This window comes from Cervus elaphus, chromosome 8 (assembly GCF_910594005.1).
Source record: "Cervus elaphus chromosome 8, mCerEla1.1, whole genome shotgun sequence".
Classification (NCBI taxonomy): Eukaryota; Metazoa; Chordata; class Mammalia; order Artiodactyla; family Cervidae; genus Cervus; species Cervus elaphus.
Genome location: NC_057822.1, coordinates 28,146,176 through 28,173,006, shown reverse-complemented (window position 1 = coordinate 28,173,006; position 26,831 = coordinate 28,146,176). Strand labels below are relative to the sequence as shown.

General features: G+C 44.2%; 1 protein-coding gene across 1 annotated transcript in view; it reads left to right on the top strand.

Annotated features, from left to right (window-relative positions):
* The window catches only part of TTLL4 (tubulin tyrosine ligase like 4), a 31,235-nt gene that overhangs the window by 1,837 nt on the left and 2,567 nt on the right, over positions 1-26,831 (top strand). The window contains exons 2-15 of the mRNA XM_043910028.1: positions 13,032-14,616; positions 15,491-15,600; positions 15,952-16,015; positions 19,808-19,929; positions 20,367-20,477; positions 20,840-20,916; positions 21,610-21,801; positions 21,900-21,982; positions 22,216-22,344; positions 23,709-23,831; positions 24,130-24,228; positions 24,554-24,688; positions 25,121-25,258; positions 26,535-26,637. Of these exons, the coding sequence (XP_043765963.1) occupies positions 13,130-14,616; positions 15,491-15,600; positions 15,952-16,015; positions 19,808-19,929; positions 20,367-20,477; positions 20,840-20,916; positions 21,610-21,801; positions 21,900-21,982; positions 22,216-22,344; positions 23,709-23,831; positions 24,130-24,228; positions 24,554-24,688; positions 25,121-25,258; positions 26,535-26,637 (2,973 nt within the window). The 5' untranslated portion in view covers positions 13,032-13,129. The remainder of the gene's footprint in view (positions 1-13,031; positions 14,617-15,490; positions 15,601-15,951; positions 16,016-19,807; positions 19,930-20,366; positions 20,478-20,839; positions 20,917-21,609; positions 21,802-21,899; positions 21,983-22,215; positions 22,345-23,708; positions 23,832-24,129; positions 24,229-24,553; positions 24,689-25,120; positions 25,259-26,534; positions 26,638-26,831) is intronic.

Genomic DNA, 26,831 nt, shown 5'->3' with positions numbered 1-26,831 from the left:
TCTCCCACAGATTCATCGAAAGATCATTTGAATACTGAGCAACTTCCACAAAACAACTTCTGAATGCTGGTGGAGGACACCAGGCACCCAGAAAGGCAGCCCATTCTCTTCGAAAGGGGGTAGGACAAAATATAAAACATGAAAAGAGAGACAAAAGAGTTAGGGATGGAGACCCGTCCTGGGGAGGGAGTCGTGAAGGAGAAGTTTCCAAACAACAAGAAACCCTCTCACTGGCGGGTCTGTGGACAGTTTTGGAATCTCAGAGGGCGACATAACCGGGAGAAAAAAAAAAAACCCCCACAGAATACGCGCCTAACTGCAACTCCCAGCGGAGAAGTAGCCCAGTCGCAGGCACGCATCCGACACCAGTGATTGGGGGACTGGACAGGGAGGCGCGGGCTGCATGCTTTACGGTAAGGACTGGGCCAGAATGCCCTGAGGACAATCTGAGGGAGCTAACATGAGATAGCAACCCAAACTGTGGGATAGCCAGAGAGGAAAAAAAAAACTTTCCCGCGAAAGGCTCTAACCTAACCCAACCTGCAGCCTGGTGGGCTCCAGAACAAAGGATTGAGCAAATACCAAAGGAGAGCTAGCCAGCTGCGTACAGGCTCCTCCCCTACTGGAGGCAGAGAGGCAGGTGTGCGACAGCCAGAGCCAGAAGGCAAGGGGCAATCCAATCTTGGCCCCAGAGACTGGCATCCTCCACCAAACTGTGAGCAGGCTCCCAGTTGCTAACCACGTCTTCCTGTGATCCTGGATGGTTGACATCTGCCAGGAGGATCGCAGCCGGAGATCAGCTCCCTAGAGGAGACACACGGCACACCTGAGATGGTGCTCTTGCTGCGCACCTGGGAAACCGAGCGGCTGGACCGGGGAGGTGATTAAGACACACGGCCCACCTGGGACAGTGCACTCACCAAGCACCTGGTCACCTGAGCTGCTCGGACCTGGGAAGGGCACAAAATGCACACCCAACTGAGTCTGTGCCCTTGCGGAGTACCCAAGAACCTGAACCTGAGCAGCTTAGACCTGGGAAGTACACGAAACGCAGGGCCCGCTTTGGACAGTTCCCCTGCAGAGCACCCTGGTGCCTGAGCAGTGTAGACCTGGAAAGCACATGCTGCCGTGAGCAGGGGCAAACCCAGTGTGGTCCAGACACTGCGAGCACTCCCCCCACACGCCAGTGTATTTGTTTGCAGCGTTCCTCCCTCTCCACAGCACAACTGAACAAGTGAGCCTAAATAAGTGACCACCTTACCCCCTTTGTGTCAGAGTGGAAATTAGACACTGAAGAGACATGCAAAAAGAGAAAGCCAAAATAAACAAAGAAGAGGGAACCTCGCTGGAAGTGACAGGTGCAAGAGATTAAAACCCGTTAGTTAACATTGACTAAGCATTGGAAGGGGCCTATTAGACCTTGAGAACAAGTACAAGGTGGAACAAGGAACTATCTGAAACTGAACTGACCCCACACTGCCCACAACAGCTCCAGAGAAAGTCCTAGATATATTTTTACTATTATCATTTTTTTATTTTTAAGTTCTTTATTACTCCTTTAATTTTCATTTTTATAACTTACTATTACCTTGCAAAAAAAAAACCCCTATTTTAAAAGCAAATTTCATATATATATTTTTTATAATTGTTGTGATTGATTTTGTTTTGTATTTTTAATATTGTATTTTTGAGAGTCTAACCTCCACTCTAGATTTTTAATCTTTGCTTTTTGGTATTTGTTATCAATTTTGTACCTTTAAGGATCTAATTTTCAGTATCTTTTTTCACTTAGGGGTGTGATTACTGGCTTGATTGCTCTCTCCCCCTTTGACTCTCCCCTTTCTCCCCCAGGTCACCTCTATCTCCTCCCTCCCCCTTCTCTTCTCTGCTTAACTTTGTGAATCTCTCTGGGTGTTCTGGGCTGTGGAGAACACCTAGGGAACTGATTACTGGCTAGATTGGTCTTTCCCCTTTTGACTTCCCCCTCTTCTCCACCTGGTCACCTCTATCTCCCTCCTCCTCCTTTTCTTCTCTGTGCAACTCTGTGAACCTCTCTGGGTGTTCCAGACTGTGGAGAATGCATAGGGAATTGATTACTGGCTAGATTGCGCTCTCCCGTTTTGACTCCTCCTGGTAACCTCTATCTCCCACCTCCCTCTTCTCTTCTCCATGTAACTTTGTGAACCTCTCTGAGTGTCCCTCACTGCGGAGAATCTTTTCACCAGTAACCTAGATGTTTTATCATCTGTGCTGTATGGATGGAGAAGTCTTTGAGACTACTGTAAGAATAAAACTGAAAGTCAGAGGCAGGAGACTTAAATCCAAAACTTGAGAACACCAGAGAACTCCTGATTCCAGGGAACATTAATAGACAAGAGCTCATCCAAAAGCCTCCATACCTACACTGAAACCAAGCTCCACTTAAGAGCCAACAAGTTCCAGAGCAAGACGTACCATGCTAATTCTCCAGCAATGCAGGAACACAGCCCTGAGCATTAAAAGACAGGCTGCCCAAAGCCATGCCAAACCCACAGACACCCCAGAACTTACTACTGGACACGGACACTTCATTGCACTCCAGAGAGAAGAGATCCAGTTCACCAACCAGAACACAGACTCAAGCTCTGCTAACCAGGCAGGAAACCTTGACAAGCCACTAGACCAACCCCACTTACAGGGAGCAAGCTTCACAATAAAGAGGAATCACAAACTTAGCCTACAGAAAGGCCACCCCAAACACAGCAATCTAAACAAAATGAAAAGGAAGAGAAATATTCAGCAGGTAAAGGAACATGATAAATGCCCACCAAACCAAACCAAAGAGGAGAAGATAGGGAGTCTACCTGAAAAATAATTCAGAATAATGATAGTAAAGATGTTCTTAAATCTTGAAAACAAAATAGAGTTACAGGTAAATAGACTAGAGACAAGGATTAAGAACATGCAAGAAATGTTTAACAGGAACCTAGAAGAAATAAAAAAGTCAAATCAATTATGAATAATGCAATAACTGAGAACAAAAGCACTCTGGAGGGAACCAACGGTAGAATAACTGAGGCAGAAGGTAGGATAAGTGAGGTGGAAGATAGAATGGTGGAAATAAGTGAAGCAGAGAGGGAAAAAAAGAAATGACGACAACCCCAGAGACCTTTGGGACAATGTTAAACACCCCAACGTTTGAATCATAGGAGTCCCAGAAGATGATGACAAAAAGAAAGGGCTTGAGAAAATACTTGAGACGATAATAGTTGAAAACTTCCCTAACACGGGGAAGGAAATAGCCACCCAAGTCCAAGAAACCCAGAGAGTCCCAAACAGGATAAATCCAAGGTGAAACACCCCAGGACACATATTAATCAAATTAACAAAGATCAAACACAGAGCAAATATTAAAAGCAGCAAGGGAAAAGCAACAAAGAACACACAAGGGGTTCCCCATAAGGATAACAGCTTATCTTTCAATAGAAACTCTTCAGGCCAGAAGGGAATGGCAGGACATACTTAAAGTGATGAAAGAGAAAAACCTACACCCCAGATTACTGTACCCAGCAAGGATCTCATTCAGATATGCAGGAGAAATGAAAAGCTTTACAGATAAGCAAAAGCTGAGAGAATTCAGCACCACCAAACCAGCTCTTCAACAAATGCTAAAGGATCTTCTCTAGACAGGAAACACAGAAAAGGTTTATAAACTTGAACCCAAAACAACAAAGTAAATGGCAACAGGATCATACTTATCAATAATTGCCTTAAATGTAATTGGGTCGAATGCCCCAACCAAAAGACAAAGACTGGCTGAATGGATACAAAAACAAGACCCCTATATATGCTGTATACAAGAGATCCACTTCAAACCAAGGGACACATACAGACTGAAAGTGAAGGGCTGGAGAAAGATATTTCATGCAAATGGAGACCAAAAGAAAGCAGGAGTAGCAATACTCATATCAGATAAAATAGACTTTGAAATAAAGACTGTGAAAAGAGACAAAGAAGGACACTACATAATGATCAAAGGATCAACCCAAGAAGAAGATAGAAAAATTATAAATATATATGCACCCAACATAAGAGAACCACAGTATGTAAGACATTGTGACAAGTATGAAAGGGGAAATTAACAGTGACACAATAATAGTGGGAGACTTTAATACCCGACTCACACCTATGGCTAGATCAACTAATCAGAAAATTAACAAAGACACACAAACTTTAAATGATACAATGGACCAGTTAGACCTAATTGATATCTATAGGACATTTCACCCCAAAACAATTAATTTCACCTTTTTCTCAAGTGCACACACAACATTCTCTAGGATAGATCACATCCTGTGCCATAAATCTAGCCTTGGTAAATACAAAAAAGTTGAAATCATTTCAAGCATCCTTTCTGACCACAATGTGGTAAGATTAGATGTCGACTACAGGAAAAAAAAACTATTAAAAATGCGACCATGTGGAGGCTGAACACACTTCTGAATAACCAACAAATCACAGAAGGAATAAAAAAAAAAAAAAAAAACACAAAATATGCATAGAAACAAATGAAAATGAAAACACGACAACCCAGAACCTATGGGCTTCGGTAAAAGCAGTGCTAAGGGGACCGTTCATAGCAATACAAGCTTACCTCAAGAAACAAGAGAAAAATCAAATAAATAACCTAATGTTACAGCTAAAGCAATTAGAAAAAGAAGAAATGAAGAACCCCAGGGTTAGTAGAAGGAAAGAAATAATTAAAATTAGGGCAGAAATAAATGAGAAGTAAATGAAGGAGACTATAGCAAAAGTCAACAAAGCTAAAAGCTAGTTCTTTGAGAAGATAAATACAATAGACAAACCATTAGCCAGGGAGAAGAATCAAATCAACAAAATTAGAACTGAAAATGCAGAAATCCCAGCAGACAACACAGAAATGCAAAGGATCATAAGAGACTACTATCAGCAACTATATGACAATAAAATGAACAACTTGGAAGAAATGGACGAATTCTTGGAAAAGTGTAACCTTCCAGAACTGTACCAGGAAGAAATAGAAAATCTTAACAAACCTAACACAAGCATGGAAATCAAAACTGTAATAAAAAATCTTTCAACAAACAAAAGCCCAGGACCAGATGGCTTCACAGGTGAATTCTATCAAAATTTAGAGAAGAGCTAACACCTATCCTACTCAAACGCTTCCAGAAAATTGCAGAGGAAGGTTAACTGCCAAACTCATTCTATGAAGCCACCATCACCCTAATACCAAAACCAGACAGAGATGCCACAGAAAAAGAAAACTATGGACCAATATCACTGATGAACATAGAGGCAAAAATCCTCAACAAAATTCTAGCAAACAGAATCCAACAGCATATTAAAAAGATGATACATCATGACCAAATGGGCTTTATCCCAGGGATGCAAGGATTCTTCAATATTTGCAAGTCAATGTGATACACCATATTAACAAATTGAAAGATAAAGACCATATGATTATCTCAATAGATGCAAAGAAAGCCTTTGACAAAATTCAACATATTTATGATAAAAACCCTCCAGAAAGCAGGCATAGAAGGATACATACCTCAACATAATAAAAACCATATATGATAAACCCACAGCAAACATTATCCTCAATGGTGAAAAATTGAAAGCATTTCCCCTAAAGTCAGGAACAAGACAAGGGTGCCCACTCCCACCACTACTATTCAACATAGTTTTGGAAAGTTTAGTCACAGCAATCAAAGAAGAAAAAAGGAATCCAGATTGGAAAAGAAGAAGTAAAACTCTCACTGTTTGCAGATGATATGATCCTCTACATAGAAAACCCTAAAGACATCACCAGAAAATTATGAGAGCTAATCAATGAATATAGTAAAGTTTCAGGATATAAAACTAATACACAGAAATCCCGTGCATTCCTATACACTAACAATGAGAAAACAGAAAGAGTGATTAAGGAAACAATTCCATTCACCATTGCTATGAAAAGAATAAAATACTTATGAATAAATCTACCTAAAGAAACAAAAGACCTATGTATAGAAAACTATAAAACACTGATGAAAGAAATCAAAGAAGACACACATAGATGGAGAAATACACCATGTTCATGGATTGGAAGAATCAATATAGTGAAAATGGGTATACTACTGAAAGCAATCTACCGATTCAATGCAATCCCTATCAAGCTACCAACAGTATTTTTCACAGAACTAGAACAAATAATTTCACAGTTTCTATGGAAATACAGAAAAGCTCAAATAGCCAAAGCAGTCTTGAGAAAGAAGAATGGAACTGGAGGAATCAACCTGCCTGACTTCAGACTATACTACAAAGCTACAGTCATCAAAACAGTATGGTACTGGCACAAAGACAGAAATATAGATCAATGGAACAAAATAGAAAGCCCAGAGATAAATCCACACACCTATGGACACCTTATCTTTGACAAAGGAGGCAAGAATATACAATGGAGAAAAGGCAATCTCTTTAACAAGTGGTGCTGGGAAAACTGGTCAACCATCTGTAAAAGAATGAAACTAGAACACTTTCTAACACTACACAAAAATAAACTAAAAATGGATTAAAGATCTAAACGTAAGACCAGAAACTATAAAACTCCTAGAGGAAAACATAGGCAAAACACTCTGAGATGCTTTGATCTGTCAGTGAAAGGTGAGAAAATTTTTCTTTAATGCTCTTAACTTCTCACTGTCTCTTCTGGCAGAATTGGGAAGCCAGACCTGGTGTTTTGGAATAAGTACTGAGAATGCTAATTTCTGTTAGGCCCTGAAATCAAAAAGACCTCATCCTTAGGAGCCTCTTGGATATTCTGGACAGGCAGTGCCATTGTAGACCAGAGCTTTCAAGCTTTCTGGTCTCTTACATACACTTTTTTTATTAAAGACCTTTGGAATCTTCAGTATATTCTTTTCAATGTGGAATATATATCTACTCCACTTTAGAAATTGAAGTATTTATTAATTCACTTAGAAATAATAAACTCATTACAAATAAACATAAGTAGCATTTTTAAAAACTAAAAATGCTATTGTTTCAAAAATGTTAGTGAGAAGAATAGCATTATTTTTGAGAATCTTTTTAATGTCTGGTTTAATTGGAGACAGCTGGATTTTCCTATTTTTTTCTGTTTCAGTTGGTTCAGTGTATTGTTTGGTTGAATTATGTGGATTATCTAGCCTCATATAGAGAATTAGTTGGAAGAGGGAGGAGTGTTTCTGTAGCCTTTTCAGATAGTGGGTATTCTTTGGTACTACACAGAAATTACAAGGGGTGGTGTTAAGAAGGTTAGCTGCTGTGGAATCTGAAATGTTATCAGGTATTCTTTGATACTACACAGAAATTACAAGGGGTGGTGTTAAGAAGGTTAGCTGCTGTGAAATCTGAAATGTTATCAGGGAGCTTTTCATACTTTGTTACATTAGAATGCATTGGTCTATCTCTGACTTTGACCAGATCTTTTACCCATGTCTGATTTTTTGACATTGTGTCGTAGATAATTTGGAAAACACTGGTTCATTGACTTGTTGCCACATTCTATTTGACAGTATAAAAAAATAATATCACCACAGTCATCAGAAAAATGGTTAAGTATTGGGAAGCTGTCAAGCTCATGGTGGCAGATACAGTTTTGCCCAAATTCTCATTTTCTCTTGGAAGCTCAAGTTTTATCACTGGCAACAAACACTGTCAGTTGTTTGAAGTGACAGGCTTCCTCTGTTTCATTTTCTAGAGAATGCCTGCCAAATATCAAAGTCTGAATAACCATCACTTGTATATCCTTCATTCTTTCAAGTAAACATGATGTTCCACAGAAAAATTTTGCAATTCAAACAGTGCTTTACTTACAGACAACCATTGTCTTCTGTTTTATATGTACTTTTCATTTCATCACACAATGTTAAAAAGATACACTTGAGGATTGGGATTTCATTTTTTACTGTGTCATCAAGGACATTCTTAAGTAAACCTGGCACTTCTTTTGCTGTGCAGTGAAGAAGTGTGTGGTGGTAAAAAATCTCAGGTGGTACCTTTGGCTCGACTCCTACTCAGGAAACTGCAGTTTGACCCACCATTGCTCTTGCGCCATCAGTGGAAAGGCTGGCACAGTTAAAAAGTCAAATCACATTTTAGTTTTGTTATGGAAATAGTTTCACCTAGTGGAACCCCTGAGAGGGCCCACACTTTGAGGACCACTGCCTTCAAGCTCACCCAAGGTTTCTTTCTGAAGCTGCTGAAGGTCAGGGCTTCAGGAGAGATAGTAACTTAATTATGTTAGGATGTACTTAATCGTTCAGTCATGTCTGACTCTTTGTGACCCCATGGACTGTAGCCCACCAGACTCCTGTCCATGGGATTCTCTAGGCAAGAATACTGGAGTGACTTGCTGTTCCCTTCTCCAGAAGATCTTCCCAATCCAGGGATTGAACCCAGGTCTCCTGCATTGCAGGCAGATTCTTTACCATCTGAGCCACCAGGGAAGCCCCTAATTATGTTAAGCCTTCAACTGTTTCCACTTTTCAGTAATTTGTAGATGGACCTCCTTTAGCTTTAGCTGCTATAAGCTGTTTTATCCCCCTGATGTTGGCTAACTACTTTTGCAGTAACTGTGTTCTATAAGAGCTGCCCCTGTCAACGTCTTTTTTTTTTTTTCCGGTGTTGACCATCTGGTGATGTCCCTGTCCCTGTCAACTTCTATTGGCCCTCCCTTCTCATTAGGTTGGAGTGTTGGCCTTTCTTTCTCAATAGGGCTTTACAGAAGTTCCATACTCCTCCAACTTTCTTTAGGGAGACAGAATTTGGAATTTATCTCTTAAGAGAAAATGTGTCTGATTCCTACACTCCTCATTCTGTTTGATTCCAGCCAAGTCACTTCTATCTTCTTACATAACTATTGGGCAACTAAAGTGATCTCATCAGAGATCTTGTGACTCTAGACTCTGAACTGTTTCTGATGTCCTGAGTTCCCCTGGTGACTGAGGGAAACTCTCAGATGGAAGAGGAAAAGGAAACTGCAGATCCCAAGAGCCACACACTCCTGTAATATAGGAGAGTGATACAGTCAGTGTGTAATGAATAATTGCTTTCTGTAGAAATAGATACCTTGTCCAAGTTGGTTTGGTTTGGCCTGGTCTCTGGAGACCTGGTGGTTTGAGACAACAGTCTTAGATTTTCTAGTATAGGTTGCTCATTATTCACTCTCACTTAAGGAGGAAACTTGAGGTAAAATGCCCCATAAAGAGTGGAAGGCAGAATGAGATAGACAGCTTCTGAATGTTGTCTAAAGGTGGCGGGGCAGGATGTTGAGGTTCCTGAGATTGGATGCTTTAGGAGAAGAGAAGTTGGATCCAGGGAAGGCAGGCAGGATGCTTTTACAACAGACCTGCATTTGGTGAGGCAGGTGAGGGACTAGGAATTGGACAGAGCTAGCCATGCAAATAGAAAGAGATGTTTGAGGCCATTTTGTTTATCTTCAGAATGCTTTGCAGTTCTTTACTTTTCTTATCCCCTCGGGGCGGGGGGGTGGCGGAATTGTTTTATTTTTAACAGCTTTGTGGAGGTATAACTGACCTAGAAAATATTCATTACCCTCGTCAATTATTTTTTAAACTTTATTCTAGGAACTCTTAACATCTCATGATGTTTTGTGGGGAGGAGACTTGGGCAGCATTGCTGAGGAGGAGCCAGACTAGGGCAGTGATCTTCCAACTTCTACTAACATAGCTGTGCATTTGTCTATTACAGATAGACACAAGATTTCCCTACAAAAACTATCAGGGACTTGTGAAGTATATTCATATGAAAGGAGAACAGTGGTAAAAGATAGCCTTTGCAAAACATTAAATTAAAGGAATAAATACACAACAGATCTTCATGGGTGTGATGGGGCTTGAGTTGGGCCTGGAAAAGGTAAATGCCGGGCCACTTGCGTCCAGTGTTCCTGGCACTGAGGATTCATGCGGAGGGATGCGGAGCAGTGTGTGCGAGAGGTGAGGGGGACGGTTGTCTTTACCCAGCCCTGAGGTGGTGTGCAGTGGGGGCCTGTGGCTATGAGGGAAAGCAGGCTTGGCTACAGTACAGATGAGGAGACAGTGGTGGGCTCTTGGGTGCTTCACCAGAAAGGGGTTCAGCATAGTGTTTCCAAACTGCCTTTTGTCTTCCACTTGAAGGTTAGGGATAAGTTTGGAAACAGGGCCTAGGTGTGTGTTTCATTTCTATTTAAGAGGAAGCGTGGAGTCAGACAAACTCAAGTTTTAATCTGGCCACTCCTTGTTGGTTGTTTAATTGTGGAGAAATTACTTAGCTTTACTGAGTCTCAGATTCATCATCAGCAAATGGAGCATAGTGTTTTTGTGAGGATTTAATGAGCACAGTACCTGGTGTTTGCTAGGTGCCCAAACTAGCATTCATCAGTGCTAGTGTTCAGTTCGGTCACTCAGTTGTGTCTTTGCGACCCCATGGACTACAGCATGCCATCACCAACTCCCGGAGCTTACTCAAACTTATGTCCATCGAGGCGGTGATGCCATCCAGTCATCTCACCCTCTGTCGTCCCCTTCTCCTCCCACCTTCAGTCTTTCCCAGCATCAGGGTCTTTTTCCAGTGAGTCAGTTCTTTGCATCAGGTGGCCAAAGAACTGGAGTTTCAGCTTTAGCATCAGTCCTTCCAATGGATATTCAGGACTGATTTCCTTTAGGATGGGCTGGTTGGATCTCCTTGCTGTCCAAGAGACTCTCAAGAGTCTTCTCTTGGAGAAGTGCCAGTGTATTTCCCCTTTATTTACTGTATTTTTTTTTCCCCAGTTTATCCAACCAACAGAATATTGAGCACTTAACTGTGGGTGAGACCTTATACTGGGAACAACATGCTCCTTGGTCCTAGTCAGATGAGTACTCCTTGTTAAAGTTCAGTGTCATAGAGACAGCAATGGTGGCTAGAACAGAGATGAGGCATCCTATTTGAACTGGGGAGTCCAGAAAGGCTGCCTGGAGAAGGTGACAGCCTTTGAGCTGTGTATTTTTAAGTCTGGTAGACAAGAAGGAAGGGGCTCCAGGGCACCCAGGAGCCCGCCACTGCATCTTCATCTGTACTGTAGCCAAGCCTGCTTTCCCTCATAGCCACGGGCCCCCACTGCACACCCCCTCAGGGCTGGGTGAAGACAACTGTCCCCCTCACCCCCCCTCCAACACACACACACTAGGGAGTGACACCTGTAGAGACCTGAAGGTCTGAGATGGCAGGATGCACACGAGAAGCCACACGTCGGGTGACATTCAGGGGGCGGCAGCCTGAGATCTTGTTTCCTTATCCCTTTCCACCATCACTTTGGTGAACCTGTTGTGCTGCATCCATGGGGAGAGATATGGATTCCCAAAAGACGACTACGAGAGTTGGAACGTGAACTTGTTGTGTGTACATGACACACGCTCAGTGTGTGGTCTTATAAAATCACCGGCAGGGTCCCTCCCTTTGTGCTTGTCTCCTGTAAGTGTGCAGAGTGTAGCTGTGCCCTGCACAGTATTTCCATAGTTTGGACTTGGTGGAGGTCCATTTTCTGTTACCTTAAGTTTGCGTTTACTGGCATCAAATCTGGTTGTAGCTGTGATGCTGTTTTTCACCCACTATCATTTTGAATAATGGCAGTGGTTTTTTGGTACTCTTCTTGAGAAGGACTCCCACACAGATCAGTCTTTGCAGGAAAAGAGGGTAACATCACGTGGCTTTTGCAGGCTTTTTGTTGGTGGAAAACAACAGCAGTTCCTGTAGCTGTAGGCAGGAATGAGAATCTTCCTTGGTCATTGTTCTCCTATCAAAATATAAAGTCCTCTCCCCATTATCATTTGTGTCTTAAATAAAACCTGAGCAAGAAAATTCTCTGCTATTTCCTTCCCTTTAGCCACTGTGAAAATACTTGATTAAGATGCCAGCATTTCATTCAGAATTATCCCAGATGAATGACTTCTTACCGAAGAGTCTTGTGTTTCTCCCCTGGATGCTGTCGTAAAAGCAGGCTTACCCTTCCCCACAGGTGTGAAAAACTGCAGAATACTTTTGATTTAGAAATCAAATGACCATGCAAAACTGACTGGGACCCAGAGCTACAGACTGGTTCAGAGGTTTTGCTTTAGAGGAAAGATTGAGGAAATGCAAGAGACAGACTCTCTCCCCAAGATGAGCCCAGACTGAAGCCTGGGATTTGGGATAAAGAAAGTTTCTCTCCTCTTCTTGCCTCTATATTCTACTCCTGGACCTCTTCTGTCCTAGTGTGGCTGCTGGAAATAAAATCACTTTAAGTAAAAAGAATGCTGATGTCTAATTCCATCTTATTTCTTCTCTTTTCCGCCAACACATTGGTTGGAATTTAAGCCTGTATAGTTGGCTAGACTCTTGAAGAGATGAAATTACTGTCTCAGCTACAGAATGTACCCCAGAGGTCAACAGGAGAAATCCCTGCTCTTGTCTGAACTTGTCTCACTTAGTCCGTGGAAAGCAGACCACATCAGGGGCAGCTGGAGAATTGGTGAGGGAGCAGTACATGTAAAATCTGTTTCTCACTTGATCTTTGAGCATTCAGAATTGGTTAATGAGAGGAAAGTGTTGGCTGGCTTCTCTGCCACACCCAGGTTTGCCTTATTCCTAGGCACACGGGTGTCAGATGATGGAAGGAAGCCACTCGTGTAAACTTGTGGACGATGAGGCAGAAAAGTGTGAATTTTTCTTTGGAGAAAGAGGAAAGAGCTCTCTGAGTGAGAGAATGGGAGCATGTGAACCGATTTCACCCTGTGGCACCTTAACGTCCCGGTCCTTGATGAAGCCAGCTCTGATGGCATGAGGGCAGCAGGAAGTCCACGGAGAACACCCTCAAAATCTAGTGTTCTTCTCCCAGGGCCCCAAATGATGGTTGAGACTGGTTGCCCAAGAAGTGCTAACGTAGGGCTATTCCTTGCCTGGGTACCACTGTAGCCTTGTGTCTATCCTCCTAGGACTGGAACATTCCCAGCTGTCTCTCTCCCCTTCAGGCTGACGGACTTCAAGGATGCAGCTGCTACTGCAGGAGGCACCTGGCACCTCACCTGAGCCGGGCCATGAGGCCATGTGGCCGTGATGTGGGCTCCTCATGGCCTCAGCAAGAACAGAGCACTACGATATCGGCCTCCGCCGGGGACAGAGCTTTAAGCAGAGTGGGCCCACAGGCACAGCGCCTACCCTGTCACCTGAGAAACCCTCCGAGGGCAGAGTCTGGGCTCAGGCTCATCAGCAGGTGAAGCCAATCTGGCGGCTGGAGAAGAAACACGTGGGAACACTTTCAGCAGGGTTGGGCCCAGGCCTCTTGGGTGCACCCCCGCAGCCAGCGTACTTCTTTTGCCCCAGCACTCTATGTAGCTCCGGGACCACGGCTGTCATTGCGGGCCACGGCAACTGCTGTTACCTGCACTCCCTCCCGGACCTGTTCAGCAGCACCCTGCTGTACCGCCGCTCCAACTACAGGCATAAAGCATACCAGCAGCTGGAGTCTTTCTGCTTGCGTTCAGGCCCGTCAGAAAGAAGACCTTTCTCTCTCCCTCAAAAGAGGCTCCCTGTCAGACTCACTGCCAATAAGGCCACGTCTTCCAAGGTCATCCCCATGGCCTCCTCATCCACGGAACCGTACTCCTCACTGGGAGCAGCCGGGGAAAGTCCTTCAGGGAGGAGCCTGGCCTCTGCCATCTCAGGGAAGACCCCATCTCCACTCTCCTCTTCTTCCTCTTCCTACAAACCCATGCTGAACAACAACTCCTTCATGCGGCCAAATAGCACTAAAGTGCCTTTATCGCAGGCCACAGAGGGCCTGAAGCCAGTATCCTCACCCAAGGTCCAGCTCATCTCCTGGCATCACTCAGGGGGCACCGGAGACTGTGCGTTCCAGCCTGTCGAGCACAAAGCGCCCAAGAGCAGTGGCCCTGCCCTAGACAGTGCCCCTCCCCACAGCACGCTGTCTACCCCCAGCTCCTTGGACACCTCCACCACCAGTGTCGCCTCTTCCCTCTACAGCCAGAGTAACTTAGTCCCCAGGGCTGAGTCGCATCCCTACGGCCTGGATGGTGGCCCTCTTTCCCAGACTCTGACTAAGGAGGTTCGGTTCACTGAGGCTGTGAGGAAGCTGACTGCAAGAGGCCTTGAGCAGAAACCAAGGCAAGGCTGCCATTTTGAACAGGCTTACTTCATGAACCCCAGCTTGCAGTGGGATCTCCTCAACCAGAACAGGCGGTGGAAACCTCCTGTGGCCGGCCAGCAGGTCCCTCAGGAGGACATTGGAGCAGACAATAGGGTCCTCCCTGCAGTCTTGGACCCCGGGGACTTGGACAGTGCAGTCTTCTGTACCAAACGCATCAGCATTCACCTCCTTGCCTCACATAGCCACGGGCTCAGCTACAGCCCTGCTTGTGGATCTGCGATCGACTCCCCACGTCTTGGAGAAGACAAGACTCCAGTTCCACCTTCTCCACCTCAGCCCCTTGGTGTAGCCGAGGTGGCCACCCGCCTCTCTTCCATCCATCTGGGCAAACTTGGGAGAGAAGGGCCTAAGGAAGCCAGGGAGCTGAACTCACCTCCTAGGACTATAGGGTAAGTTGAAGAAAGTGTTTGGTTTATTTAAAGTAGTAGAATGTATACACACCTGGTGACACTGACCCTGTGTCTCTTAAGGTTGGTTTTTATTTTTTAAGTGCCCTGGAATGTTGGTTTTCACTTTAGGGCAGAGGTTGGCAAGCTACACCTTTCAGGCCAAATCCTGCCCTCTGCCTGCTTTTGTAAATAAGGTTTTATTGAAATGCAGCCTTATTCATTTACTACTGTCTATGGCCGCTTTCTTGTTTTAATGATAGGGTTGTGACAGACTGAATGACCCACAAAACTGAAAATATTTACTGTCTAGTCCCTTAGAGAAAGAGTTTGCTAAGCCCTGCTTTAGGTTATAACCAGGGAAAAATAAGAATTTCAAACATCATGTGTTGGGAACTGTGATTTCTCTACTTAATTCCAAACCAAATCAGGTTCTCAGTCATTCCTGGTATGACAACTGTTTCAGAGTTAGGACACACACTTAATTGGCTTCTTGTGCCTTCTTATTTCTCTGGAACCATGGTCCACCAAGAGCTTTTCTGAGTTCCTAGAGAGAGGTCCAGGGACCTTTGATGTCTGTTACCACATGTTGACTGATGGTGTTTTATATTCAGAACTTTGTATTTATATGCTATGAGGGACTTCAAGGAAGGTGGAAGGTAGAGTACCTCTCTGTGGAGTCGGAAATGTGTGGTTGAGGAACTGTGGCCAGGCCGAAGCTCTGAGAGCAACAGGAGTGGGTTGTAAGGCCCAGGCAAGGACCAGCAGACTGGTGACTAGGGAAGAGATGAACACTGGGAAATGATGAAGGAAGGCGAATCTAGCGTGACCTCTCTTACGGAGCTGGCTGGGCTGGGGGCATGATTCTTTCTTACAGTTCAGCTACTGACCTCCAGCTAGACCCGGTTGAAACTGAAGATCTGGAAGAAGAGCTACTAGATGGTTTGGAAGACTGCTGCAGCCAGGATGAGAATGAAGAGGAGGAGGGTGAGTAGAGGACCCTCTTGCCTCCAACTGGGAATTGGTCACCACTGCTCGGGAAGGGGGGCTAATGATTATATACCAGATCCTTGACTTACTTTGTCACCTGCATTTATCATTCACCTTGGGGGTCTGAGGGCGGGAGTAGCTTTGGGGGGGCTTGTTCTCTAGTCCCCTGTCCCCCGAGTCTTGCCTTCTCCCTGCGGCTGTTGAGCTCAGGGGAGGCAGTGCAAGGTAGCAATGGGTGCTTGTGGCTCTTCGAGAAGGCTGAGCCAGGATGTCCTAGGAAGAGCTGCCTGGGCTTGGTGACTGAGTGGCAGCCTCTCCCACCTGGGCCTTCTCTGTCCTTCCCACTAGGAGACTCGGAGTGCTCCTCGTGCAGTGCTGTCTCCCCCAGCGAGTCTGTGGCAGTGATCTCTCGGTGAGTCCTGACTGTGTAGGTTGTTGGCAGACGCTTATTTACCATCTCTTGAGGATTATAAGGGGATGAATCACCCAAGTTATTAATTAATGGCCCTGTTAACCCTAACTCACTTTGGCTGAATTTTTGCAGTTTAGGATTTTAGTTTTCAAACAGGAATCAGTGGGAGGGAAAAGAAGCATATTTTATCAGCTGAGCTTAAAATCAGTACCGTGTTTCTTGTGCTGCGATTTAGTCTTTAGGCTCCAAGAAATTGTTCAAGTAAAAAGCAAATAATCTCAAGAAGTAGTTAGAAAATTAATAACTAATTTCATGAAGAGACAGTGTTTGAGGTAGATTCTTAGTTAGGCTGCACACGTGAGGATATTTGTCACCTTGCAATTTAAATGTGTCCCAAAGTCTGAAACAATTCTGAGATAGATAATATCACTAATTGGAGCTTTTTTTCAGTGCTTTTTTGCTCCCTTTGGAAGTTGGTTTTATAAGACTAAAGTTGACCTTAGTAATAAATTGACTTTAAAATTCTCTAGCTATAATCTGGAGTATTTTATTGACCACCCTTCATGGAATGTGAGTGATACCCACCTCTACCTAGGAAACCAAGAAGTCCGTCTCTTAATGTAGACCCTTCTTTTGTAGAACAGATAATTGTAGAATGGTGCATAACTGAGATGTGGAGTCAGGGGGAGGAAGGAACACAGGATTAAGAGGAAATTTCTGTAAATGAGGACATGTCTTTATGCTAAAGAGTTTTAGAACTTGCTTACAGATCATATAGACCACCTCTCTGGGTAGAAAGTTAACATTCTTCAGTATAATCTTCCTTGTTCCATTCGTCACTTCCAACCTTGTCTCAATATGAAGCTCTTATCTTCATTAATTATTTTTAGATATTAAAAAGAACCCTCACAAAGTACCAACCATTAAAGTTTTTTTCTTTTAAAAAATAACTTCTACTGAAAGTGTAAAAAAAACAAAGTTCCTATTCTAATTTTAATTCTAACCTGGCCATACATGTCAAGGCTTGCCTAGCATGTGGAGCAGCCAAACTCTGGTTGCTTTCCTTTGTGTCAGCTCTGCTTTAAATGAAGCTAAGAGGAAGAGTTAGTCTCATCTAAGATTAGTATGGATGAGGCAGGCTACATCTCTGAATGTGATGGTGGCTGCAGCTGTACCAGTTTTAGAGTTCCAAACCAGCAAGGTAGAGAGAGTTGTTTAGAAAATGGAGACAGAATAGGGACTTTCTGTGAAGGTTGGTAGAAATCTTGTCATAGGTATCCTGAATCTGGTGCATAAATTCTGTTACTTTAAGCCTAACCCATTGCTCTTTTGGATAAGCAAATCTACTCCTGGCCATATATATTAGATGTTGACCAAAGAGAAACACATTTAATGTTTAATTGACTTGGAGCCTCTTTTCCACACTTAAGGGTGATCTAGGTTTGTCTTCAGGCCTAGTTCAAGACAGCTGCACAGCCCGTTTTTTAGCTTTTCTGATTTTTAAGATAAAATTCACAAAAGGTGTTTGTTAATTCTATGTTCATTAATTAATTTCTACAAAATGTAGTCTATATGAGGCTTAAAACATGAGGTCAAGCAAATGGAGGTTGAAGAATTCTAAACCACTTTGCATTTTGACTAAAATCAGGCATCTTTTTGGATTGCTGAAATCTTATTTTTTCCCAATTATGAAAGATTTATTTATTTATTTTAGAAAATTTTGCAGTCACAGAAAGATCATTGAAAACACTACCTGTTTCCTCTGTCCAGCAATAGTATATTACACTTCTGTTAAGTATTCTTTTCCTAAGAATCATGTGAATTTAGAGATGGCATTGGTCAAGTTCAGCCTCTGTTTTTTCAGATGTGAAAACTGAGGAACAGGAAATTAAGTAACTATTTGCAAGATCAAGATTTTTAGCACTGCTAGACCAAAAGTCATACCTTTTGAGGTTAAGTTCAGTACTCTTGAGAGGCAGCTAACAAAGATTTTCTTTTCTTTATTTTTTTTAATTAAACTTTTGATTTTTAAACATTTATAGATTTTCATGTAGTTTTAAGAGATAATACAGAGATTCCCTGAATTCTTTACCCAGTTTCCCCCATGGTAACATTTTACACAACTATAGTATGATATAATGTAACCAAGACATTAATGTTAGTGAAGATGTGAACATTTCTGTCACTGCAAGAATGCCTCCTGTTGCCAGGAGAGCCGCAGCTCCTTCCCTCCTACTCTCATCTCCTTCTCAAGCCTTCATAACCAACAGTTTTGTTGTTCCAGGAATGTTATACAAATGGAATGATAGCCATATGTAGCCTTTTGGGATTGGCTTTTTTCACTCAGCCTATTCTCTACAGATTCATCCAAGTTGTTACACGTATCCATAGTTCATTCCTTTATATTGCTGAGTAGTGGCCCATGAATGGCTGGACCACAGTTTGTTTAACCAGCCACCTGCTGAAGGATATTTTTTTTCCAGTTTTTGACTATACAGATAAAGCTGCTCATTGTGTACATATTTTTGAATGAACCTTAAGTCTTCATGTCTCTGAGATAAATGCTGGGTTCTATGGTAATTGCACATTTAATTTTTTAAGAAACTGCCAAAGCTATTTTCCAGAGTGGCTGTACCATTTTACATTCCTGTCTTGTTTTTGTTTTTAAATATGAACTCATTGTTTTTGATTTTCAACAATCTTAAATTCTAATATTCAGTAAATGGAAAGTCTTTAAAGTAAAAAATTTTGGAAATGAGAAATAGAGTTGAATTAATTGTATTTATTTAATTAATTGGAATTAATATTTAACTCAACCCAATAAATAAACTCAACCCAATAAATAAATTTTTAAATTCATTAAAAATTTCTCAGGTTTGAAACACTGAGGTGTTTTATATACAGTGCCTATTTCTGTTGTGCTGAAAAATAACAGGTAGAGTATCTCTTTATAAACTGAAAATTAATCCTAAATAATAAATATTTGTGGATCACATCAGCCTGATATAGAGGGTCATAACTGTCCTCTCCATTTTCAATGTTATCTGAAGAAATTGTCTGGGTCTGTCAGCTTGTATCCAATAGATAGTCTAAGTCTTCCTATTTTGAGACTCCTTGAGCTAGCCTTGACCAAGACATTATTGGAATAACAGTAGGAACCCCATGGCCCACTGCTCCAGATCCCCAGACCTGTCTTACTACCACACTGTTATGTAAAAATCTGATGTCACGAATGTCTGATGTCTCTATTTTCAAAACAGAGAAGAGCATTAATCATCCATTTATCTTCAGATAAATATAAAATGAGTTAGAAGTAGCACTGCTTCTTTTCCTTCTGTTGCTCTTTTCCCTTTTTCTTTTTAAAAACCTCTTTACCTCTTCTTAGTTCTTTCTGTCTTTTCTGCTTTTCCTCCTCTTTATTTATCCATATCATTCTTTTTCTCTCCTCATCTATTTCTCTTTGTCTTAGCGTAGCATATTTCTCTACTGACATCCACTTAAACTCCTTACTTGCTCTCAGAACCACTCTTTTCAGGGACCTCCCCAGCCTATGGCTTGTCACAGGAAATTTTAGAATGAAGTATTGGAAAACTTTGTCTTTAGGTGACATTTATAGTGTGATTGTGTATAGGTTAGCCTTAGCATGGATTAATATTTGCAAAATAATTATTGAGTACTTGTCTCTGTAGAATCGCAGTGTAAAAGCACCCTGAAAGAAACAATGTGTAATAGTAACAGCACTCAAGGTTGTGGCTTTGCCTTTCTCTACCGCATGGCTGTTTTTCATCTTAGGAACTGCATGGAGTTTCTGACCAAACCCCTTTCCAATGAAAAAGTTGTTCGACCAGCCCTCATCTACAGTCTCTTTCCCAACGTGCCCCCTACCATCTATTTTGGCACTCCAGATGAGAGAGGTAAACCTGGCTGTGTGTCTACCTGGAATAGCCCCCAGGAGAAGGATGCTAGTGAAGCTGGCGGTAGGGTGGAAGGGGCATTCCAGAATGGCTGTATTGGTGCTTGGTTACCCACCTGGTCCACCAGTCCGATGAAGGAATCTTTATCTTGTCCATCCTTTAGCTGACCCTCTTGGCCCCATAATCTCATTTTTCACTCTTGACCTCTAACCTTGTGTCTCTCCCCTTTTCATCCTCCTCTCCTCTCTGTGTTCCTCATTCCTGTGCAGTCCCCTTTCTTCCCCAAAGTGTGCTCCTTTGAAACTCTGACCTGGAATAATACTTACTGACTTGCCTACAGGGAATGTTGAGCAACAGTGCCACCTCTTAGCTCTACTCACCATGACTCTCCTGCTCTTCTCCACACCCTCCCCCCACCCTCTCCCCATTTTGCCCAGTGGAGAAACTTCCCTGGGAGCAGAGGAAGCTGCTCCGGTGGAAGATGAGCACAGTGACCCCCAACATTGTCAAGCAGACCATTGGACGTTCCCACTTCAAGATCAGCAAGAGTGAGTCACTTGCCTTACTTCAAGCCTGTCCTCTGCCTCAGCAGATAGGCTCTGGGCAGGAGGGAACCCCTAGATTAGCTCCCGCTGTGTGAGGACCCTGTCCTGAAGTTTCCAACTTCATAAGAGGACATAGGTCTGAAATCCCTCTGCCTGGAGCCTGTTCCTCAAAATTGGAAGACAGAGGGCCATTGTTCTAGTCCTGACCCCAGGGCCTCATGTAGGACAGCTCCATGGCAACTCTTAGAAAACTGGGGCTGGGACCTATGCCCAGGCTCTGGTGGTATTTCTGGGTCCTCTGAGCCACTCTCTGTCCCAGGGACCGAGCTGCTAGCAAGACTGACTTCCTAATGTGCCTTCTATAGGGAATGATGACTGGCTGGGCTGCTGGGGTCATCACATGAAGTCTCCTAGTTTCCGATCCATTCAGGAGCATCAGAAGGTAAGAGCCTTTTCTGAGCTGCTCTTCCCCTGGACTTGGGCAGGAGAAGGTTGGTAGTAGAAGTAGGAAAGAGATGGATGACCATAGAGAAGTCAGGAGGGCTCAGAGGGTGGAGAAAGTATGGGAGGTGGGTGCTGTGTGAGCCGCCAGTGGATCGTGCACATCTCATAGGTCAGCTACAGTGTCTTGGACAGATAAAGCCTCTAAGACACTTTTTCTCTGGTGTATCTTGAGACGCAGTGTCTGTTTTCAGCTTATCATGTTTTTCCTCTAACCACTGCACATTGCCTCTGTTCCTCTAAGCTGAATATGTGTAAAGAGGTCTCATTTGGAATGAATAGTCCCTTTACCCCAGGAAAGCCAGGTGCTTTTCTGTCTTTGTCCTAGAGGCATGGAAAAAGACTTAACAGGTTTTTATTTACTTTTACAGTGAATGTTACGTCTGTCTTAGTCATTCTTTTACATCGTGAACTATTGACTCCTAAAGGGCACTACGTTGTGTTGTGTTGTGTTTGTGTTTTAATCATTTTTTTGGTGGATGCTCAGCGCGGGATACTTAAGAACCTTTAGACAGTGAGCATCAGATGGAACAGGAGCTTAGAATGTTGGAATGGTGTAGTGAGTCTTGCTGTCTTCCTCGTGGTCTCACATGGCTCTGTCTCTCCCTGCTCTCACCCTCTGTTCCCTCTGCAGCTAAACCACTTCCCAGGTTCATTCCAGATTGGGCGCAAGGACCGACTGTGGCGGAACCTGTCCCGCATGCAGAGCCGCTTTGGCAAGAAGGAGTTCAGTTTCTTTCCCCAGTCCTTCATCCTGCCCCAGGACGCCAAGCTCCTGCGCAAAGCCTGGGAGAGCAGCAGCCGCCAGAAGTGGATTGTTAAACCAGTGAGTGGTTCTGGCGGGCGGCAAGCAGGGCCTGAGAGTGGGAGCGCCAGAGTATCGGGCTAGGTAGACAACTCCTCTCCTCTCCACTCGACCTCTAGCCAGCGTCCGCTCGAGGCATCGGCATCCAGGTCATTCATAAGTGGAGTCAGCTCCCCAAGCGGAGGCCCCTTCTGGTACAGAGGTGAGCCCGTCTCCAGCTGAGACCCCACTCCCTGATTCCCACCTTCTCAGCCTCGGAGGGCCCCTTTTCATCACGTTCTTTTGTCCTTTGTCCTCCCAGCCAAAGACCTTCTTCAGCCAACTGTTTAAAGGTCTTTATCCTGGGAACCGTTAGCTGGCTTTTGCCGTGGCTCAGTTACCTGCCAAGCCCTGTCTCCTCTGTCCTGTCCCTGAAGCTGGCCTTTCTCTGTGTAGGTATCTCCACAAACCCTACCTCATCAGCGGCAGCAAGTTCGATCTGCGGATCTACGTTTATGTCACCTCCTATGATCCTCTACGGATTTACCTCTTTTCAGATGGACTTGTCCGCTTTGCCAGTTGCAAGTATGTGGTGGTGGTGGGGGCTCGCCCTAACAGCCTTGGGGATTTGTTCTCCCTCCAGGGAGGGAAGCTGGTGGACTCCGAACAGGAAAGTAACCAATGTTTTGGTAGTTTTTGTTAGCAAAGGAGAAGGTGGTGTGCCTTTGGGAAAACCTTTTCTGCCTTTCCTCCCGTGTGACTGACTCCTTTACTTGTACATCAGACACTTCTGACACCACCTATAACCAGATGGTGGGTTTTTTTCTGCCCGCACAAAGCATTTCTATACAACACCAACTGGCTGTCCTACAGTTGAACTCAATTCTGACATGTCTATCTGGGGACATCATCAGATCTCATGGGTCAAGGGCTGAGTCTCACCAGGCTGCCCCTCCCTCCACCACCTGTGATGCCAGTCACAAGTGCGGGTGGCTGCCTATGCGTCTCACCAGTGGGCTATAAATCAGAGGTTCCCATGACCCCCTCCTCGGGGCTGGGGGTATCATTTTGGTTAATTTTCTAGAGCAGCTCACAGAACTCAAGAAAACTTTGCTTATATTTATTGATTTATGAAAAAATGGATGTGATAAAGGATACAGAAGAACAGGGAGATGGAAGAGATGCACAGGGCAAGGTGTGTGAGGAGAGGCACCAAGCTTCCATGCCCTCTCTGGGTGGGCCACTCTTCCAGCATCTCCATAGGTTCACCCACCTGGAAGGTCTTATATTTGGGGAATTTTTACAGAGGCTTCAGCACTTAGGCTTGATTGATCACTAGCTCCATTTTCAGCCCTTCTTCCTTTTTTAAGATAATGGGAGTTGGGTGGGGGGAGCTGAAAATTCCAAGCATCTAATCATGTCTTGGCCTTTCCAGTGACGGGCCCTCATCCGGGAGCCATCAGGAACTCACCCAGTGTTGCCTCGTTAGAACAAAAGATGCTCCTATTACCCAGGAAATTATAAGGGTTTCAGCAGCTCTGTGTAAGGAACTGGGGTCAAAACACCAAATCTGAGAACAAAGATGCTCCTTATCCTTGTACCACTTAGGAATCTACAAAGGTTTCAGGAGCTCTGTGTCCAGGAGTGGGGGCAGGGTCCAATATATACATATTTATTATTATAAATCACAGTATTACATGCAGAATGGGAAATAAGGGGGTTCTCTAGTTCACTAAACAGGGAGGGTCTTTCTACAGAACTGAGGTAGGATAAAATAGGAGATCAGTTTAGCTGTAGTGTTCTAGAAACCTTACAGCAGTTGTGCTTCTCAGACTCTTCTGCATCTGCAGAGATCTGTCCACTTACCTGCTCAGGATCTGGAGAAATGTTTGGACCATTATCCATCTGCTGTATCTCCATCTCCCCTCTGCCTTTCCTCTCACTTGCAGGTATTCCCCTTCCATGAAGAGCCTTGGCAACAAATTCATGCACCTAACCAACTACAGTGTCAATAAAAAGAATGCCGAGTACCAGGCCAATGAAGATGAAACAGCCTGCCAGGGCCACAAATGGTACCCAGACAGTGTCCCCATTAAGTGGAGGCCTGGAGGAATACAGGGTTCTGGGGTCTGGGGAGGTTTCAGAGGAGTAGTGAATGGAGGAGTAATATAAGACCCAGAGATTATATAAATACTTGGCAATTCAGAATTGGTCTGTTTGTATCCAAACTCCTCTCTGTCCTTATTCAAAACATCAAAAGAAGACAGATGAAGAAGATACCTTTGGGCCTCTTACTCCTTTTTCTTTCTCTTCACTGATCATTCATAGATTCTAACCCTAAATACTCCCTTTTTCTCCCCTGCCTCACAGGGCACTGAAGGCTTTATGGAGCTACCTGAGCCAGAAGGGAGTCAACAGTGATGCCATCTGGGAGAAGATAAAGGATGTCGTTGTCAAAACCATCATCTCGTGAGTCACACTGCCACCCTGGGTGTGGGGCCTGCCAGCAAACCCCCTTTTTCTCACGGGCCTCCACACTGCTGTTCTCTAGACTGTAGGCCGTGCTGTGTTTCTGTTTCTGAGGACAGGGTTTAGGAAGGAATAGAGAAGACTTAAATCCTGCTCTACTGAACTGCATCCCCAGAAGCTGGCTCCAGGTCACAGGCATCTCTAGAGCTTCTTTTCTTGGGTGGCTTCCTTTTTCCCATCTCTGAGCCACTCCATGGGCCTAGGCAACTCTAGGCAGGGTCTTTGGGAGAAGTCGAACTGAATACTTTATCCTCCCTGGGACCAGGTCAGAACCCTATGTGACCAGCCTGCTGAAGATGTACGTGCGGCGGCCTTACAGCTGCCACGAGCTCTTTGGTTTCGATGTCATGCTGGATGAGAAACTCAAGCCCTGGGTTCTAGAAGTGAACATCTCCCCCAGGTAGGTGTTCTCAGGGCACACAATAGGAGCCTTTCCCTGTCCTCCTGATCCTATTTTTGCTCCAGTCCTGCTGACTCTGGGAAGACCTTTCCTTCCCTAAATACCTTCATAGTTAGTTTACCATTTACTGTTTGTTCTTGCCATCATCTCAAGGTTTTCTGATATTGGAGACAGGCTGTTAAAAGTTGCTCTTTTAAACTTGATACCTACTGCATGCTTTTCCTCTAGCAAACCAAAGTCACAGGCAGGAACCACCCTGAGCGAGGTTATTCACTATCTGTGGGGCTGGAAGACCCCACACGATGGTCATGAGTTTGTATCTAAATGCGGCTGGTATTGACTTGGACATGTCAGTTTTGGTGTCTGGAAACAGTTGGACTGGAAACAGTTTTAGTGTCTGCTTGTACCACTCTTTGCATGCTTTCCCCAAAGCCTCCACTCCAACTCTCCGCTGGACATCAGCATCAAAGGCCAGATGATCCGTGACCTTCTGAACCTGGCAGGCTTTGTTCTGCCCAATGCAGATGATATTGCTTCCAGCTCCAGCAGCTCCAGCAGCTCCACCACCAGGTCAGCCTCCTTGCTTGTCTGGCTCTGGGAAGGGATGGTGACTGGGTGTTCCCTCCTACTTGGTCTCCTTGCTGCTCCATCTCCCACTGCAATATATCCACACTCCACTGCCATGTCAGTGTTCCTAAAGGCATGTTTGGTTAATTGCTCCCCTGCCAAGGAATCCCTACAGGGCCTAGGAACCAGCTTTAAATTCCTCAAGCAGACAGTCAAGGCCCTAGCCGGTTTTTCCCAGGCACTCCACCCTTTACTCCTCTTCCCAGCTCATGTGCTCTGACAAACTGCATCACTCTTAGAACCTCAGGGTTGGAAGGATCCTTAAGGATTAGTTAGTCCAGTCTCCTCTCTGAATCATGTGCTGCCTCTCATTGTTCCCATATGGTGTCCTCTCCTCTGCTCGTGGGTTCCTTCCTCCTGAAATTCCACTCAGCAAGATCTCCCTGTTTTGACCTCACCCATCCATCCAAGCCTAGCTGAAGGCAACCTCTTAGTGCAACCAGCTCAATGTGTGCTGTCTCCTCCACACCCTCAAAGCACTCAGAACCACACTTGAGGAAAGGGAGTTTAAATTTAGTTGGTATCTCCTCTGTGTACAGAAAAGCCTAAAATTTATCTCCAAAGTAGCCCATGAAGTTGGTATTAGTATCCTCAGTTTACAGATGAGGAAACTGAAAAATCACTGGGATTAAGTGACCCATCTAAAGTCATTCATCTGCAGAGCTATAGAGCTGGGCTTCAAATCCTAATTCGTAGCAACAAGACTTGCTTTCCGCATTGTACCTTATAGTTTAGACTTGGCTCTGTGCTGTAGTTGTTGTTTGATCCATGCCATCCTGTGAGCTCCTTGGAGGCCGTCTTTGTGTCTGTCAGTAGTAATTGTAGTAATGTGAAATGAGGGGCAGGACGTCGGGGAGCTTGTCCAGGATCACACAGCCAGTAGGGCCAAGCTGGGTATTTAGTAAGTGTTCACTCAGTTAAACTACACTGAAGTATGCAGTGATTATTCCGTGATCTTTTTTTTTTTTTCCATTTAAATACAACTTAAAGAGGATGCTTTGTACCCTTTTAGTTCTTTTGTGGTGCTTGATCTTTGACTCTTGGGCTATTTGAGTGTAGTGCACTGCAGTCTCATCTATTCCAATAACAAACTTCTGTCCATCCTTCTTTGTCTTCTCCTGAGGAGGGTGTCTTTCTGGGCTGAACCTTCTCTCTACGTGTCCTCAGGATATGAAGCTGTTGACCTTACCCCTTGCCCCCTTCCCACCCCCTGCCTTAGCCTGCCCAGCTCTCCCAGGGACAGATGTCGAGTGGCCCCAGAGTACTTCACTGCACAGAAGATGAAGAAAGCCTATTACCTGACCCAGAAAATTCCTGATCAGGTAGGAGACTGCCTTTACCCCAGTGCCAGCAGAAAGCTTCCCTGGTCAAACCTGTGGGGCCCCAAGGCAAACAGCTCTTCATCCCTCTCAGGCAGGATTTCCTACATCCCCACATGCAGGGATTTGCTGGCGTGTATGTCACTAGAGAGGACTTCCCTGGTGGCTCAGACAGTAAAACATCAGCCTACAATAAG